The 18,219-nt window shown below is 41.2% G+C and overlaps 1 protein-coding gene across 1 annotated transcript in view; it reads left to right on the top strand.

Moving 5' to 3' along the window:
- Csgalnact1 (chondroitin sulfate N-acetylgalactosaminyltransferase 1) overlaps nt 1–18,219 on the top strand; it is a 95,462-nt gene that overhangs the window by 39,788 nt on the left and 37,455 nt on the right. The window contains exon 2 of the mRNA XM_029480734.1: nt 13,587–13,803. Coding sequence (XP_029336594.1) covers nt 13,587–13,803 — 217 coding nt within the window. The remainder of the gene's footprint in view (nt 1–13,586; nt 13,804–18,219) is intronic.

The following is an 18,219-nucleotide window of genomic DNA, read 5'->3' as shown; positions in this document are numbered from 1 at the left end:
AAAAAAAAAAAACTGCATGGTACTGGTACAGCAACAGACAAGTTAGATCAAGGGAATAGAATTGAAGACCCAGAAATGAACCCATATACCTATGGTCACTTGATCTTTGATAAAGGAGCTAAAACCACCCAGTGGAAAGAAGACAGCATCCTCAACTAATGGTGCAGGGTCAACTGGCAGTTAGCATGTAGAAGAATGCGAATTGATCCCTTCTTATCTCCTTGTACAAAGCTCAAGTACAAGTGATCAAGGAACTCCACATAAAACCAGAGACTCTAAACTATATATCTTATTTGTACAACTAAAATGAACTCATACCAGGAGCTAATTAAATGACTCAGTCAAACACAAGAGATTTAATTTGTGACTTTTTCCTTGAAGCACAAAGCAGTTGATGTTGATGCTTTGAGGATTTAAAGGGATCCAATTCTTAAAGCCAAAAAGTAGAAATTCTAGGCTATTAAGTAGCTTGTTTAAGGTACAAAGTATAAGAACCAGGACTAAACTGAGACTGTCTAGCATGGATGTTGGCCACCCTCAGAAGTTTGTCTGGAAGAGTCAGGAAACTCAGTGCATCTGGCAGAGGGAAGTGATCTATTCTAATTATATTAGTGATTGTGAGCAAACATACTGTTATAATATCTAATAATAAACAGGATTTTTGCTAAACAGTATGGATGATTAAAGAGGAAAGTGGTAATTAGAAAGGCAAATGACAAAGGCGTAAGAACCTACGTTTCAACGTTTTCAGGTAATATTATGAATTAAAAGTGAATTTCATGACATGTCGGGGTGGAGAACTGAGAGCAGCCAATGGCCAGTCTGGGTTCCAGGGAGATGGAGAACCCCACCGGAGGTGTGGTCTCTGGACAGCAATGCTAAGCCAAGACTGGTAGCAGTGGGTCAAGGAGCAGTTTCTCTTAGAGACATGTGTGCCTGGAGTGCACCTTGGGGTTAAGGTGGGCCTCGAGATCCTGGAGGCGATGTAGGATTCTCCCTGGACACATTGTAACAACAGAGCTTGGCCTTCGTTTACCCTACCAGGCAGTGCGATGATCACTGGGCCCTTCCTGGATTCACAGGGAAACAGATTTCTCCTAGGCAGGTTCCCCCCAACAAATGCAGGTTTCCCTTCCTCTCAGTTTCTAGCTAATCTTTGAAGGGCCTATTAAATTGGCTTTTGTCCCACCTACCCACACTATCACCAGGCAGAGCTGCTTTGCTCTGATAAGCATGTTTTAATATTTATGGTCAGCAGGAGGCTCAAAGTCTTGAGAAGTCTTTGTTGCCACACATATCCTCAAAGCCTCATGGAGGGGGCAGCCCTAGCCAGCTTGGGGTGAAACTCCCAGGTGTCTTTGCAGACCTTTGAAGCTTTGGGTCAGTGATCTCCTCAGGATCTGGGTTGGCTCAGAAGCTATCACTGGGCGATAGCAAAAAACAATGCCCAGATATTGTACCTCTCAGTTGGAGTCCTTTGTGATTCTTTTCCCAGAAAAGGTTAAATGGGTTGAGGGTTGGGTGTGGACCACATTACCCAGTATAAACAAAAGCACTCAAAGGAGGCTCCCTGTACCTGCTTTTTGGGTTCTGGTGGGGGTTGGAGTCTTGTACTGAATGCTATTGAGTGGTCAAGGGGCAGAAGGAACAGGATCAGTTCCACTCATCAGAACCTAAGGCACTGGGCCAGCAGATGTCTGGAGGCAAGGAGTATGGGGATGGCAGTTGGGGGCCAGTGGGAGGTTGGCCAGGCTAGAGGTGCAGTCCCCAAACTGGACTCTTAGCTCAGTTAACAACAGCTGGTAAAGGCCAGCTGGCATCCTGTCCTCCTCTCCCACCAGTGTTAGCACTCACTACACCCAGTATACTCAGGATACAACAGCCTCTGAGGGCTTGTTCCATGCAATCCTGGGTGGGCTTTCAATTCAAAGCCCTTTCTAGCACACATGAGAAGGAACTCTCCCAGAGCCTGGTGGATCACAGCAGCAGTTCACAGCTGTGCATGGAGGCAAGGAGAATGCTGGCTGTGCTAGTGTTTCTAGACACATGACTGCCACACTTGGTCACTACTGGGATCCTTCCCACCTCTACCTACCTGTCTGGCACTAGGGCCAAGTGCCATGGATGGCCTTTGTACCTCTCTACTTCAGGGCGCCACCTGCCAAACACTAGCATGCATCAGAGCAAGAACACAGCCCTCATGTGCTCTCCACATGTTCCTCTTGTTTGCTCAGTCTCTTGCAGGCCCTGAGTTTGTCTATCTGCAAGAGATGAGAGCACATGGTCTGGAGCTCTAGCTAACCATGGAGGGAAGGGCATGAAGACAGGAGCCTCCAGGAGAATTAAAGCTGAGGGCATGCATGCTGGCATCTCTGAAGTCTGGGTGGGATCTGAGTTCTCTAGTGCTTTACCCAAGGATCTCACTGCCAAGAGAGACTCAGGTCACACTCCGTCTTCATTATATTGGCCTTTGCATATGGCTACCTATGGGCTAACACATCTTAGGGGAAAGAGAAGCTGATCTCCTCCAGAGGCTGTTCCTACAGCGAGCTGCTGTCTGTGATCAGAGATAACTAAGGACCCTTGTAAATCTAACCAGTTTGTGCGTCCTGGCAGCTCATGTAGTGTGGCCCAGGCATGCTGTGTGGATGGGACTCTTGGCTATAACAGAGTGATGACACTTCATTGGCCTCTTTAGGAGCCCTTGATAAGGGCAGGCAGCTTCTGGATGGGTTGCACCTACAAAGGCATTCAAGCCTGGCAGCCCTGGTCCAGGAGACCAGTTTATTTTCTAGTCTACACCAACCAGGATAGCTTCCCTGCCTTAGAATCACAGTCTTAGGGTATGGCCTTGGGACCCACATGCTTGAAGCAGACTTGGTACTCAGCAGTGGGTTAGAAAGTGCTCCTGAAGCTAAAGGGATCTGCAACCCTATAGGTGGATCATTATTATGAACTAACCAGTACCCCCCGGAGCTCGTGTCTCTAGCTGCATATGTAGCAAAAGATGGCCTAGTCGGCCATCACTGCAAAGAGAGGCCCATTGGACTTGCAAACTTTATATGCCCCAGTACAGGGGAACGCCAGGGCCAAAAAGTGGGAGTGGGTGGGTAGGGGAGTTGGGGATGTGGGTATGGGGGACTTTTGGGATAGCATTGGAAATGTAAATGAGGAAAATACCTAATAAAAAATTTAAAAAAAAAGAAAGTGCTCCTGAGAGATGAAATTTCCATAGCATTAGTAACACCAGGCTGGATCAGGTCACACAGGTCCCTGGAGTAGAACTCTGATACCCAGGAAGGACTTTAAAATCATGTTTCGTCACCTTGTCACCTCAGTGAGCTAAGTAGAGTCACCCCCCCAAAAAAAAAGTGAATTTCCTGAACAATACTTTAAAATATTGCTGTATTATTGTTGAAATTTTACATTGATTCTGATAGTATACAGTCTAATATATGTTACGATGCTCTTAAAGCAACAGAAAAAAATCTGAACTTCAATAATAGGAAGAACATCTAGTTCTACAGTAGCAACTTTTAAAAATGTCAGCAATTGGATTCTGCCTTCAAAAAGACTTGACACCAGCACAACACACAGACATGCTTTTTCTGAAGTCTTGGCCTATGTGACTAAAGCAATTAGACATTCAATGACTAATGGCACAGCCTAGAAAGACATGATCACAGCAATGGCACTTACCATGCGGATGCTGGCATTGATGAGTACTGCTTATCCACCAGATTTGCATATTTTACATGTATTGATTTACTCTTCAAAGTAGCTCTTAGAAGAATGATATATTACTATTAACCCTATCTGAAAGACAAATAAATATTGACATCAATGAATCAATAATAGATTGTATCACTTTTTAAGGATGAATTTTGCAACTGGCTTTCTGATATACTTTACTGAGTTGGTTAGCTTTTGGAAGCATCATAATTTTTTTTTCTATTCTCAAAAGTCAGTTTCAATGATAAAGAACAGAAAAGCACTAAAAAATATCTTTTTATGGTAATGTTGATCTACTTGGAAGAAATGAACCATGATATGGCTCTTAAATTCACAATTGTATGTCCATCCAGCTGTGAACACATTGTGTATAACCTTGATTAAGTTACTTATTTCAATCTTCAAAGGGCTCTAGTCACCCAGATGCAACAAGAAAAAGCTTATCTCTTTGAAAAATACTTTTAAAAATCAAGACAGTATTTGTGAACATGGTTGGAAAGCCAGGTATGAGTGATGGGAAATGTAAATCTCAGTTCAGACATGCATCTGCTATGTTGGTAGCCAGTTGGCTGGATAGAAGTCAGTAGTGGACCACTCTCACACGCACTATTGTCTCACCAGCAAGAACACATGCGTGAGAAACCGGATCCTTCTGCAGCAACTTTATTACATCAGTTTCAACATGAAGAGGAAGACGCCAAGCACCAAAAAGGTGCTGCTTATATACACCTTAGTGTGACGTGTCCACACCTGATTGGCTGCTCTCCCAGAGCCTCATCACCATGCCCTGGGATGGGCCGTGACTTGGCACGAAAACACTCTTGCACATGCGCACGTTGCTTGTTTACCAATTAGGCCACGCAGGCACAGCAGAAACCGCTTCCCACAGACCACAGATAATAGCTTGGTCACACATCCCTTGGGCTTTGATCTTTTACTTCCTGCTTCCACCTGCTGCTTTTATCTTAACTTTTCTGATTCTCCGTAGCATCCTGAGTAGATGGATGCACTGTGTTTCGAGAGAAAGTCTTGGCAGCTGTTCGGAAGCAAACCTTACTAAGAGCAACTCTGGGGTCCCAAGGGCGCTCCACGGTCTCCACCCCACCCCTCTCCACCTGACTTCTTTGACTTCATTCAGTCTAACTGTACATCCATAACTCCTAATCACTGGTTTCTTAAAATGAGATCAAAGACAGATCTGCCATTTCTACCTAGTGTCACTATGCCAACCCACTAACGGCACTCCTCTTATGCCCATTTTACCACCTTTAATTCCTTACTCTGTAACTCCAAATGCTGAGGCCCTGTGTTCCCATTTATGTCCTGTGTGAGGTTCTAGATAATTACATGTCTTTGCCAAGTGCTTTTCTGGGTTGTGGAGCCATCTACCTGCCAGTTCCTCCGTCTAGCCCTGTGTTCATTAGTTACGCTTTGCTCCTTTACTTCAGCGTTAGAAATTGTTTCTCCATCTGTCTTTTTGCCACTCCCTCTACATTCTGCCCAATTGTATTTGTTCCCTTTCTAGTCAAGCACATCTCCCATCTTCTCTGTGCCATCTGTGTAACAAATTTTTATTGTGTTTCAGAAACATAGCTCTGGCTTTTAAAATGCCGACCCTCTAGTCAGAGGAGCAGTAATGAGCAGGCAGGTGGCCTGTAGGTAGTTAAGGAGCTTGAATAATGGAGATGTGGTGGAGTGGCTGGGGCAGGGATTAAGAGGATTCATAGGGTGAAACAGAGGCCACCTTTAAGAGGTATTTGGCATTTCACACTGGTTCTCTGACATCACTAACTTCTGCCTCTGAGTCCTCCTGTCACGGACACATCTCAGTCCTTTTTTGAAGATCCATGCACACTGTGTCTGAAGGTATATATACCCCCCTGTTAGCATGATAGGTTCTATCTATCTTCCACTTATTCATCTATTTATGTATCTATTTCAAATGACTAATAATATGACAAATAATTTAATGTTTTGCTTTTTCATACATTATAGATTTAATAAAGATGATTGGTGTCCAAGCACCTCATTTGTGTGCACTCATGTGTGTGATAAGAATATTAAAAATATCCTAAGTACTTTGAAATACATGATATTGTTGATCATGATCACCATATAAAACAATTGGTCACTAAAATGTTTCCAGTCTGATACTTGGTACCTTTAAATGAACATCTGCTCCTTTCTCATCCCTTCCATCCCCGCCTTCTTCCAGACCATGGTAACCACCATTCTATTCTCTGCTTCCTTTTCTGCTTTTCTGTTTTGTTTTGTTTTGTTTTAGATTCCACATATAAGTGAGAATGCAATATTTGTATTTTAGTATTTGGCTGATTTTCCTTAGCAAAAATTTCTCAGATTCATGCACATTGTCACGCCTGGCTGCATATCTTCCTTTTTCACACCAAAGGATGCTGATATCCCTTGCATATCATGAATGTTAGGAACTGTGTTTTGGGTATACTGAGCTCCCACTTCCTCGGTAAAAGACTCTTTCTAGATTATCTCACCCACATCTGAAGCTTTAATTTATAGGGTGGAAATCTGCAAATCAATATCTCTATGAAAGCTTACCTAGTGACATAAGCCTACTTACTCGTCTGCTAAAATAAATATGTCCAGTTCTTAACTGATTTCTCACCTTAGCTAGAATTATGTTTTATGTCGCCCCAGCTCCCCCAGCGTTCCAGTCACCAGCCAAGTCCTTGCCAAACTCTTTTTTTCCCCTTATCTTATCTGTGGCTACCATCTTAAGAGCTTTACCACTTCCTGTTGTTCCAGGGCCTTCCTTCCTGATGATTCCTGATCTCATTTCCTGTCATCTGCCCATGTGTTACTTTGCTATGCAGTGATTCTCCTAAGGCCTTATCTCTCCTCTGTTAAAACAGTAAACTGACTTCACTGTGGCCCAGACGTTTTGCATGTCATTAGTCCCTAAACAATAGAGGGAAACAGTCATTTACATAAAATTTACTCATTGTAGTATTACGAGCAACCAAAAATTATTGAAAGCATACAGGTTATAAGTAAGTGTTATGCTATTTAATACAAGGAAATTGAGTATTCGTCTCATATTTTGGTATCCCAATGGTATCCTAGAGCACCTTCATAGACACTGAGGGATAACTATAGACTTTTTTTAAAAAATTAGAAAATCTGACCCCCCCACACACACACACACAAAAATCATGCTCTTCAACATTTACTGACTCTAGTGTTTCACAGTCTGGAGAACAACTTATTTAGTAACTGTCAAAATTATATCATAAGTTAAGAAAAAGCCAAGCATGAAAGGATGGCCTGTGATTTAGGAAGCTATGTGCAGCAGGTTTCTCTGCCCACTGTGCATTTCCCATGTTCCTAATCCCCCTGTTCTAGTAGTCAGCGTGCATCATGAACAGTGACTCTAAGAAATAAACCCTAAACAGGGCTATGAGCCTGGTGACCAGAAACAAGTGGCTCCTTGAGACAAAGGATGGCGTCTCTGGGTCTCTGTCTGTTCACATGTCTGGACCAGATGATTTCCACATCCCTTTTCCTTCTCAGGTACCAAGAAAGTGGTTTAGTAAAGGGAAGTGTAAGGACTTTGTGAAGAAAATGCCTGGAGGATGATGAAGGGCCACTTTAGATGGAGAAAGCGGCAGAAAATTCCCCACAGGGAGGCTGGTGAGATTAGAAAGGCTAGGAGAAAAGTGCAAGGCCATTGAAATTTGTGTGCCTGGGAGAACGTATAAGGTCTTCTCAGAGGAGAGCAGGATACTGGAAAACTCACAACTGATCAGGAGCAACTTTTTAATTATTTAGTTCAGCAGTGCTAAGTATAATTATGTAACGAGGCAGTCATCGCTACCATCCATCTCCAGAATAATTTTATCTTCCCAAATAAAAGCCTTAGGGTTATGGATGTAGCTGAGCATTAGATTATGATCCTAGCATATACAAGGCCCTGGGTTCAAGCATTAGCAGAACAAAATAAAACAAAGAAAACCCACAACTGAATCTATGAGCCACTAACTTCTCACTTCTCGCTTTCCTGTTCCCTGGTCACCTCCATTTTACTTTCTATTTCCATTATTTTAACTGTTTTTGGGTAGTTTTATAAAAGTAGCATTAGGCAGTGGTTCTTACTGTGTGGACAGCATATTTCACTTAACACCGTGTTCTCAAAATCTGACCTTGTACTCTATAAATAAATAAATAAATAAACCAAAATCCGACCTTGTAGGGTATGTCAAATTACGTTCCTTTTTTCATAATGAATAAATTTCCATCATATACATACACCACGTTTTATTCATCTATCTCTCAAGGAGATTTGTGTTCTCTCTCTTAGCTGCTGTAACTTATGCCTGTGAATATTCAACTATAAGAGACACAGCAACTTTACATTCCCACTGAAAGTATACAAGGGTTCCTTGTGGATTCTCCACAGGGAAGTGTGGCTCCATGCCTCCCATACACACCAGCTTGACTGCAGTCCACATAGTACCCGATGCAGTGACAACATGTTCAATTACGACAGTGCATTGGTACCAGACTGTGGAAGGTCTTGAAGCCAGGATATGGCATCGGTGCTTATTCTACAAGCTATGAAGAGCTGGTACCGCCAGGGCAGAATCTGAATGGCACTTAAGCAGGTTAAGGACCAAAGGATGCAAGCAATGTGAATTGAGACCTGGAGGCTATGATACTGATCAGCATTTGATTACAGATAGCAATCTAAGTAAGAAACCTGGTTCTAGGTGAGAGTCCTGGGTTCCAGGTGAGAGATTTAGGTTCTAAATCGGAAAGCTGGAAAGGCAGAGATTAATGCAGAAAGAATGAATGGGATTCTTATGAATAAAGAAGGTATTTTACTGGTGAATGGCTTGAAGGTGTCTGCATGGGTTCAGCCATCCATTCAACATCGGTCACTTTGTATATACTCACGTCTACTGATGGCAAGAAGTGGTACATCCTTATCCTTTGTCATTTTGATTTCCAAGGTGACTATAGCACATAGGGATGGTAGAGGACCAAATGGCCAGGTGATTCCAGGCCTAGAAAGAAATAGACTAGAGCAGGGATGGGTGTGGGGCTGGAAGGTAGAATAATACTTAATCTGCATCAATGAGACAAGGGTTTCATTTCCATCATGGGAGAAGAGGCTGAGGGAGGCAGGAGAAGGAGAGGTGATCCGAGCTACGGTTCTCACCGGCAAGAACACACTCGGACAACCGGATTCTTCTGCAGCAAAAAGCTTTATTGCTTCTTCAGGAGGGAAGACCCCGACCCCAGAAAATGGAGTCGCTTATATAGCCCTCAGCCATGGTGTTTCAGCACCTGATGTGGCGTGTCAGCTCCCGATTTGTTGCTCGCCCATCACCCCACTATTACGCCCCGAGAATGGGCAGTGACTAGGAGTGAGTTCACTCTCGCACCTGCGTACAAGGCTTGTTTACTAGTTAGGCACAGCGGAGGCCAGCGCCATCTTATAATGGCGATTGCTTGCGGCACGGCTCTCCACAGAGAGGGAGAGCACAGACTATGCTCTATCAGTCTAATAGCAGACTGTTTCTTTTACAAGAAACATCTTCCTTCCTGTGGCTCACAGCCTGAGCCCTGAGTAGGAAAAGAATTAAGTTAGGATGTGTACACAGAGAGCCAAAACTCCAAACCCAAAGTAAGGAAAGCAGGTCCCAAAGGTCCAAGCTGGAGCTGCAAAGGTCTTATTTTTATGTTTAATTTGCATAAAATTAAAATGACAGCTCACAAGTTTTATATATATATATATATATATATATACATATATATATGTATGTGTGTGTGTGCGCATACATATATGTGTGTATATTATATATTAATATATATATATATATATATATATATATATATATATATATATATGGAATGATTGGTACCAGATTTTGGAGAATTTTAGATCTTGAAACAGATTTTCAGACACCTTATCAACTGAATCAGAAAAATATAAAATCCAAAATGACTTAAAATGCAACACTTGTGAGCATTGTGTATAGTTAAGTTTCACATTTTGAGTTTTCCAATTAGGAACATCCAGCCTGAGGCTGTTTATTCTGTGTTGTCTGTGTGTTATGCTAAAAATCACCCCTGCCTCTGGGTGCTCCTGTCCTCTTTCTCGAGGATCCTTTGTGCTTTGCTTATTGAAGATTCCACAGAGCAAAGGGTTCCATTAAGTGCTGTCCTTTCAGTTAGCACAAGGCAAACTGTGGTGTCTTCTCATGCAGAGCTGTTCAAGGGTATATGCTTGGTGGCAATAGCTGGGTGTCAGGTGCGAATCTCAGTTTGGTAGATCTCAGATTGAGGAGGGTTTTAGATATTAAAACTTATATTTAAAATAGAAGTAGTTAAGGGATCTAAAATCTGGTTTATATGTGTGATGATCTAAGCATGGGCAACCTCCCCTGGCTTTTTCACATGAGTTCTGGGGCTCAAACTCAGTTCCTTTTCAAGTAATCTCCTACCTCCCAGTGGCCCTAATTCCCTGTACTCTTTTATCTTCAAGTTCAACTGTCAACAACCTTTGCCAGGATTATGCTGGGGGGGGGGGCGGTGACACTGCTGACACAAAATAACAAAGGCTCAGTCACCAGCATGAAGGGCTTTTTAAGTGTGTAGATACACCTGTATGACAACTGGACTCCTGTGTGACTCGGCTTGGACTGTATAAAAAAAATGTAGTCTAACTAGCTGCTATAGACATCATTAGAGGCCTGTTTCCTCATGTGGGACTAATTACCTAAAAGAATTAACAGACATGAAGGAATTATTTGATGTTTCCAAAGAAGTCCTTTGAGGCTCCAAATGAATAAATCTTTTTCTCTCTTCTTTTACTGGCTGCAGAAGAAGGCTGAATTTTTTTCGCAGCAGGAGCTCAGCCATTCTCCTAGCATCCTTGACATTGGCAAGCAGAGCAGGGTGTCCCCATTTTTGGTACTCTAGGAAGTAGCAAAGGCTTTAGATGAGAACTGATTCCCTCAGTCACCCTTGCTCTCTGCTAGCACACTGTGCCTTTTGAATCTTTAGTTAGGCCTGTTGGGTGACTGTGTGAAATGAGGCCACATTGAAAACTCACAGTACAAGACTCTTTTCTGCACCTTGGAGAGGTCTAAACATTGAATGAAATCAAAGAGGCTACAAGACCAGAGCTTGAGGATGAAAAAGCTCCCATAAGTCAAAGAACAAAGAAGAGAACTTGCCAACATGTGTGGAGAAGATGCAAGTTTCCCACAAAAGAAACAAAGAAGAAGAGTGAGAAAGGAAAGAAATATTATCTTGTGAGATGTCCTGAAGAGCTGTAACTCACTATTGGCCAGCATGTTCCCTCAGAGATTGATTTCTGTAGTTTTTCAGAGATTAGGAGGTATAGGCTCAGCTAATGTGAGGCTTAAAAAGAACAAGAGGCGGGATGGGAAAATGACATGAATCAAAAATAAAAGCTTCTTTCTTAATTTTTTGAATGCTGCTAATTTTTCTTCATCTACTTTTAGGATAGGTGGGGATGAGAAGAGAGAGAGGGCAGAGGAATGGAGGTGAGAGTACTGGAAGAGATGACTAGACTTGAGGGGCAATGAGGGTGATGTAGAAATGAAACTCCCTGCAAACTATGAGGTGATCCTCGCAAAGATTGCTAATAATGGGGGGGGATATAAAGCCTGAACTGGCCATTTTCTGTAACTAGGCAAGGCTTCTAGTAGTGGGACAGAGACACCACTCCAGCCACAAAACCTTCAACTTACAATCTGTCCTGCCTGCAAAATGTGCTGGAGTAGCGATGGCCGTTAACTTGTGGGAGTAACCAACCAGGGACTGTTCCAACTTGAGGCCCATATCATGAAAGGGATCCCACACCTGACACAGTCAGGACCAGATGCTGCCTGGCTCAAAATCCTAAGATAAAACCAAACACAACCGGCAAGAAACAAAGTCAATGGGTGATTCCTAATGATAATCTGCTATACTCGATTGGTGCCTAGACTAGTTGGCATCAGAGAGGCTTCATCTAGCAGCTGATAGAAGCAGATATGGACACCCACAGCCAAACATTAGGCAGAGATTGGGGAATCCAGCAGAAGAAAGGGTGGGAAGGATTTTAGGAGTCAGTGGGGTCAAGGACACCAAAAAAAAAAAAAAAAAAGGCCACAGAATCAAATAACCAGGGCTCATAGGGACTCATAGAGAGTGAAGGGGCAATCATGGAGCCTGTGTGGGTTACCTTATGGGTGTGTAGTGCAGTGTTCTTATGGTCTCTTCACAGTGGGGAAAGTGATGTCTCTGACTCTTTTGCCTGCTCTTGGGACCCTTTTTCTCCTACCAGGTTGTCTCATTCAGCCTTGGTATGAGGGTTTGTGCCTAGTCTTATTGCAACTTGTTATGCTGTGTTTGGTTGATATACCTGGGAGGCCTGTTCTTTTCTGAAGAGAAACTGAGGAGGAGTGGATCTGGAGGAGAAAGGAGATGTGACTGGGAGGAATGGAGGGAGGGGAGGCTGCAGTCAGAATGCAAAGTTTGAGAGAAGATATATGTGTGTGTGTGTGTGTGTGTGTGTGTGTGTGTGTGTGTGTGTGTAATGTATGATAAGAGAATATATATGGGAAAACACCCACAATGCCAGAGATCCTAGGGAAGAAAGGCCTAGATGAGAAAGTGGGCCTGAGGAGTGGTTTGGTCTTTACACTTGATCTTAGCCAAAAGGCCGAGAAGCAATGGTTTGGTCCTTAGATGGGGCAGTTCTGTCAAGCTGGTCTTTAGTAGCATTTGCTTAAAGCTACATCTTCAACCTTACAGGTGACTCTCAGTGACACAGGCCCAACATGAAGGTAACATGAACAAACTTCTTCCTGTTTCTCTTCCTTCCCAGTATGCCTTGTTTCACCAGAACTGATGGGATAAAGGAGAGTAATCATGAAGAGGAACATGCATGCACACTTTACTATGTGCCATGTACTGTTGAGACCTATTGATACCTGCTTCATCTTTTTGGTGGGAGTGGTAGAGGTTGAACCCAGGGCCTTGTACACACTAAGCAAGAACACTATCACTGAGCTACATCAACAATTCACTAAGTAATGAAAATTGGCCCAGGCAAGACTTCAACTAGTTCTCTTCCTGCATCTGTCTCTAGATTATTTTCCTAAAATATTATTTATTCTGTGGAGTAAATGGATTATGGAAAGAAAATAGTTTTTCCATGTACAACCATGGAGCCAGAATTTTAACCTAGTCTTTTGGCCTTGAATGCACATATTTTGAGATTTTTGGTCAGGTAAGAAGATGTGAGACTAAATATGATGTGTGCCTGCCCATACTGAATACTTTGAGGATTGTTTTAACGCTTCTGAAAGCTTTGGGGTGGGGAGAGGGCACATGGTTCTAGCCCCATTTTCTCCCAAGATGCCACTATAAATCACTGCGGTTGTTTCATCTGGAATTACTATAATTTCAAAGAGATAATTTTAATGAACATTTTAAGTTAAATAAATGGTAATGTTCGTACTCTAATGTTATTGTAAAATATATACAATAACAATAAAGAACACATCCTAATAGTATATCAGACTTAGTCAACATTCCTAATAGTCTTTTTTTCAATACTTCTAAATATATAAATAGTTTTAGATCTAATATTATAATCATTCCATGTGGTTTTATGAGGGTTTCATAATGAAATTTTAGACTGATGGGTTTATATCTCTTTTGGAATATTAATTATATTTTGAATTTTTAGTCATGTAATATAGATATTTAATATAAAATTTAAAGACATTTGTAGGAGATCTTGGTTATAAAAAGATACTGTCTTTTCTGAACCTACCTTTGCTTGTTTTGTTCCGCAGGGATTTACCGAACCGAAAGGGATAAAGGCACTTTGTATGAGCTGACCTTCAAAGGGGACCACAAGCACGAATTCCAGCGACTTGTCCTATTTCGACCTTTTGGCCCCATCATGAAAGTGAAAAAGGAAAAACTCAACCTGGCCAACACGCTTATCAATGTTATCGTGCCCCTAGCGAGGAGGGTAGACAAGTTCCGGCACTTCATGCAGAACTTCAGGTTGGTTTGTCTGCAGGGTGCCCTGTCCTTTTCCAGACATTGTGCAATTTGCCTTCATTTCCCCTGGCACATACAAAAGGTCCTTTTTCTTCGTTCTACTCAGTTTTCTTCATATGAAATTTGTCATTTGTATTTGCCCCTCCTTAAAGCAATTAGAAAGTCCTTGTTTGGGTGTATTTTCCTTAGAAGGAACATCTATGAAGGATGGGTGGACTGCCAACGGCATCTACAAAGATAAACCAGGGCTGCACCTGTCGCCTTCAGCTCTGACTTGACAAACCAGGGCAGCCTGTGTCACCTTTAGTTATGATGTGGGCCTGGGCTCATCAGCTGAAAATGAAATTCTCAGAGGCAAACAAATGAGTCTCAAAATAATCAGGAACAGGCAGGATCTGGCTGGTGGTGACAAAACCCACATCAATGATGACCCTGGGCAAGCAAGAGGCCCTGGCTCAGCAAAAGACTGGCTTCATTTGCTGTCTTCTCTAGCTGCATCTGGAGTGGATTGAATAACAGTCTAATTCTTATTCTAAGCAGCATACCCTAAGAAACTAGACTTAAAACTATGGTAGGAAGACATCAGGGAGTCATTTTTTTAGGTACTCAGTAAGTGAACTTCTTTTCCAGAGTGCACTGATAGAGTTGGTACAAATGAGACTGGAAACGCTCTTCTGAGCCTCAGTGGGTCTCATTATCTTTTATTCATGGAATTCACATATTGGCTGATGTTAACCAGATAAATGGTGTAATCACCTTATTTTAAAGAAGCCACCTTATTTTATTCAATTAAACATTTTGAAACTTTTAACTGATTTTTAAATCTCTTATTATCTTTACATTATTAAAGGGCAGTGGTGTTCAGTAGGAGAATGTAGTTGGAAGCTCTCAAAATTCTAGCTCATGAGCAGAAGTGTGATCATTTGTTAAGTTATTGTAACATTGATCAAATCATCTTTGAAGACACCTTTGAGGTTATCTGGTAATGGGAGACAGAGACTACATCTGAGGGTCACGGGCTGCAAAGGATAGTGCATACAAAGACAGATACCCATGGCAGAAGCTGAGCAGATTATCTGTGTGCAGCCAAGGAGTTCCTGAGTATGTGGAGGGCTCTGAAAAATTGGGATCTGAAATCATGTGTACCCAGAGTCTTAATTCTATGTAGGAATATGATAAAAAAGATGATGTTTCAGATCAAGGTCTAAAAGGAATTATGCCAAACATACTGCTAGAATAAATGACCAAGGATACCAGGAAAAAGTAATTTTTTTTCACATCCAAATTTAAATTCTAACCAATTAGGGCAAATGGGTTCCATGGGAACCCCTAAACAGTTCAGGCTGTTTCCAAGACGATAGGTTGCTTTCCACAAATGGATGGCAAGACCCTATTGCTGAAGGCAACACCTATACAACTCACTGAACATGGACAAGTCAAGCCTATTCCTCTGTAGAGCCTTTCCCCCCTATGTGCTAGCATCTTTTGTACAGGAAATTACTCTGCACACTACTGAAAGAGAAACTTAAACACCAACCCAGCTCTTTGATCTACAATGATATTCTGCCTTCAGAACATGCTATGATATCCTTTGCAACTTCAGATTGGAAGAGCTCTGATTGACACTGAAAACTATACTATGGATGATTTATACCCCTTATCTGTTGAGTAGATTATATCATAATTACCCAATGTTTTTGATTTTGTTTTAGAATTCAGGGCTCAGTAGGTAAAAACTCTTTCTGTACAAGGCTTGGTGGCCTGAGTTCACCCCTGGAGTCCTCATAATGGTGGAGGAAGAGAACTAAATCCATGGAGAAATCCTCTGGCCTACATACTCTCTCTGTGGCAACCATAACCACACACATTATGTCTAAACATATAATAGTATGAAATAAAATTGTTTAAAAATTCAATAAAAGGTTATTTGAAGTTTCTAATTTAAGATGGATTATTAGTTTATAGAAGTATATACATGGCTACTACAAGATCTTTGAGCAGTGTAGAACAGAACAAGGAATAGATTATTTTTAAAGTAACCCGCAGCTAACCACTATTTACATTAATTCATTACCACTTCACATGACCTTTATTAGGCTAGTTCATTGGCTATGCATAATTTGATAGTACATGAGGCATCTTACATGTTCCATTCTTAATGAATTAAATTTTACCTTCCTCAAATTTATAGTAGAAAAATCAGTATTCTACTAGGAACTGCTGGGATTCTGGCAAATATGTCATCACTCTAAGAGATGTTAGTTTCTAAAAACTTTTTCTCATGTTAAGAAGCTATTCACAGAACTATGATTAAAATTATAATATTCTTTAACCATATTTTAGCATGAGATTGACCTGATTAAGGAATTACAGTGAGAAAAGAAAATGTTTGCATCCCATATTCTTCCCTTCCTCTGTGATTCATCATCTTTCAGGTTAGACACCTGTCTTTTTACCTAGTTGGGAAACACAACCTTCAATTCTTCTTTTATAAAAGGCAAATTCTGTATTCAGGTGGATTTGATGTATTTGTCTGGTATTCTTAAAATAACATCTCCATTCCACAGTTCTTAGATGGTTGTGTTTAATGGGTAAGAACCACTTACAAGGACAGTCATAAATATTTTACCATGAACTATCTACCTATCGCCTTTGTAGTTGTTAACAGAGGAACAGGTTGGCTGGCCTCAAAATATGTGCATTCAAGGCCAAAAGACTAGGTTAAAATTCTGGCTCCATGGTTTTACATGGAAAAACTATCTTCTTTCCATAATCCATTTACTCCACAGAATAAATAATATTTTAGGAAAATAATCTAGAGACTGATGTAGGAGCACCACTTTACTCCAGACCTGTGTAGGCTTTCTTTTAGTGTTGAGTGATGCCATGGATGTGTATTAAGAATCTTATTTTGTCTTTTCTAAAAGTGACCTTTGCCTCAAGGCTAGAAGAATTCCTCTTTAGTGCCAAATCATAGTAACTTGATTGAGTAGGGTATATCTCCTCTAGGCATTAATTGTTCTCTGGCTATTTGTCAAGAATATAGTTTTATGTTGTTTTGTGGAATCTTTTGTGTTATAGCATGAATAGATGCTACAGGCTTATATATCTGAATGCTTGTTGAATTGGGAGGTGTGGTGTGGCCTTGGAAGAGGTGTGTCACTAGAAGTAGACTTTGAGGTTTCAGAAGCCCACACTATTCCCATTTAGTGGTCTTTCTCTGTCCCTCTCTATATCATGCCTATGCACCAGGATGTAATTTCTCAGCTATTCCTCAAGTTCCAGGCCAGCCTTCCTGCTGCCATGTTCTGCACAATAATGATACTGAACTCTAACCTTCCAGAACCATTAGTTACAATAAACTCTTTCTTTTACAAGCTGCCTTGATTATGGTGTCACTTCATAGAAATAGAAAAATAATTAATACAGGTGTTTTATGGTATCTGCATGACTTATTCAGGGCTGTGCTATGTGGGCACAAATTGTCTATTTCAAAATTATTAGCATCTCCATTTTTCTTGTGAGTGTGTTGTGTATATATGGCATATGTGTATATGGCATGTGAGGGTGTGAAGTGTGTTTGTGTGTTGTATGTATATGGTGTATGTGTATATAGTGTGTGTATTTTGTATATGTATATGGTGTATGTGCATATTGTGTGTATGTTGTCTATATACACACATTGTATATATGTACATTATGTATATGCATATGTATATTCTATATGTATATGTGTGTATATATGTATGTCTATGTCTACGTCTATGTAGGTAAGCATGTGGTGAGTGTGTCACAACACAGGCCCATGTGTATATGCAGGTAAATGTCTTCCTCTATTGCTCTGACTTTATTTTCTTGAGACAGAGTTTCTCATAGAACCAAAAGCTTCCATTCTGGCCCAAGTAGGCTCTTGGGATACACCTGTCTTTGTCCTACAATTCTGGGCTTATAGCCATGTGCAGCCTACACCCATTTTTTATGTAGAAGCTGGGATTCAAACTAAGGTCCTTATGCTTTCAGAGCAGGAGCACTTACCCATGGGGTCATTCAGCCAGTCCTTCTCTCTAGTCTTAGTGCCTTTATCTTTATCTGCATGCATGCAAACCTTTCCTGATGTCAGGAACTCATCTTCTATTCTGTATCTTTCTAAGATGCTTTTATTTGTTTTGCTGTTGTTTTATTTTCTGAGTACACCCTGTGCCTGGTGCTCTTGTTTTGGTTTAAAGTGAACTTTTTTTTTCATTGAATTCATATTTAGTGAAAGTGGAACAACTGTAAGAAAGTTTCCTTTGGCTGAGCCCTGTTCTCAATGAGACTATATATAATTTTTGCTTTGAATGCCATTTTGAAAAAAAAAATCAATCTCTGCACCCCCTACCCCCAGCCTTCTTCCCACACCCTCTTTCTTTGTCTTCTTGC

This window comes from Mus caroli, chromosome 8, assembly GCF_900094665.2.
Source record: "Mus caroli chromosome 8, CAROLI_EIJ_v1.1, whole genome shotgun sequence".
Taxonomy (NCBI): domain Eukaryota; kingdom Metazoa; phylum Chordata; class Mammalia; order Rodentia; family Muridae; genus Mus; species Mus caroli.
This window is presented reverse-complemented; position numbering and strand designations above follow the sequence as displayed.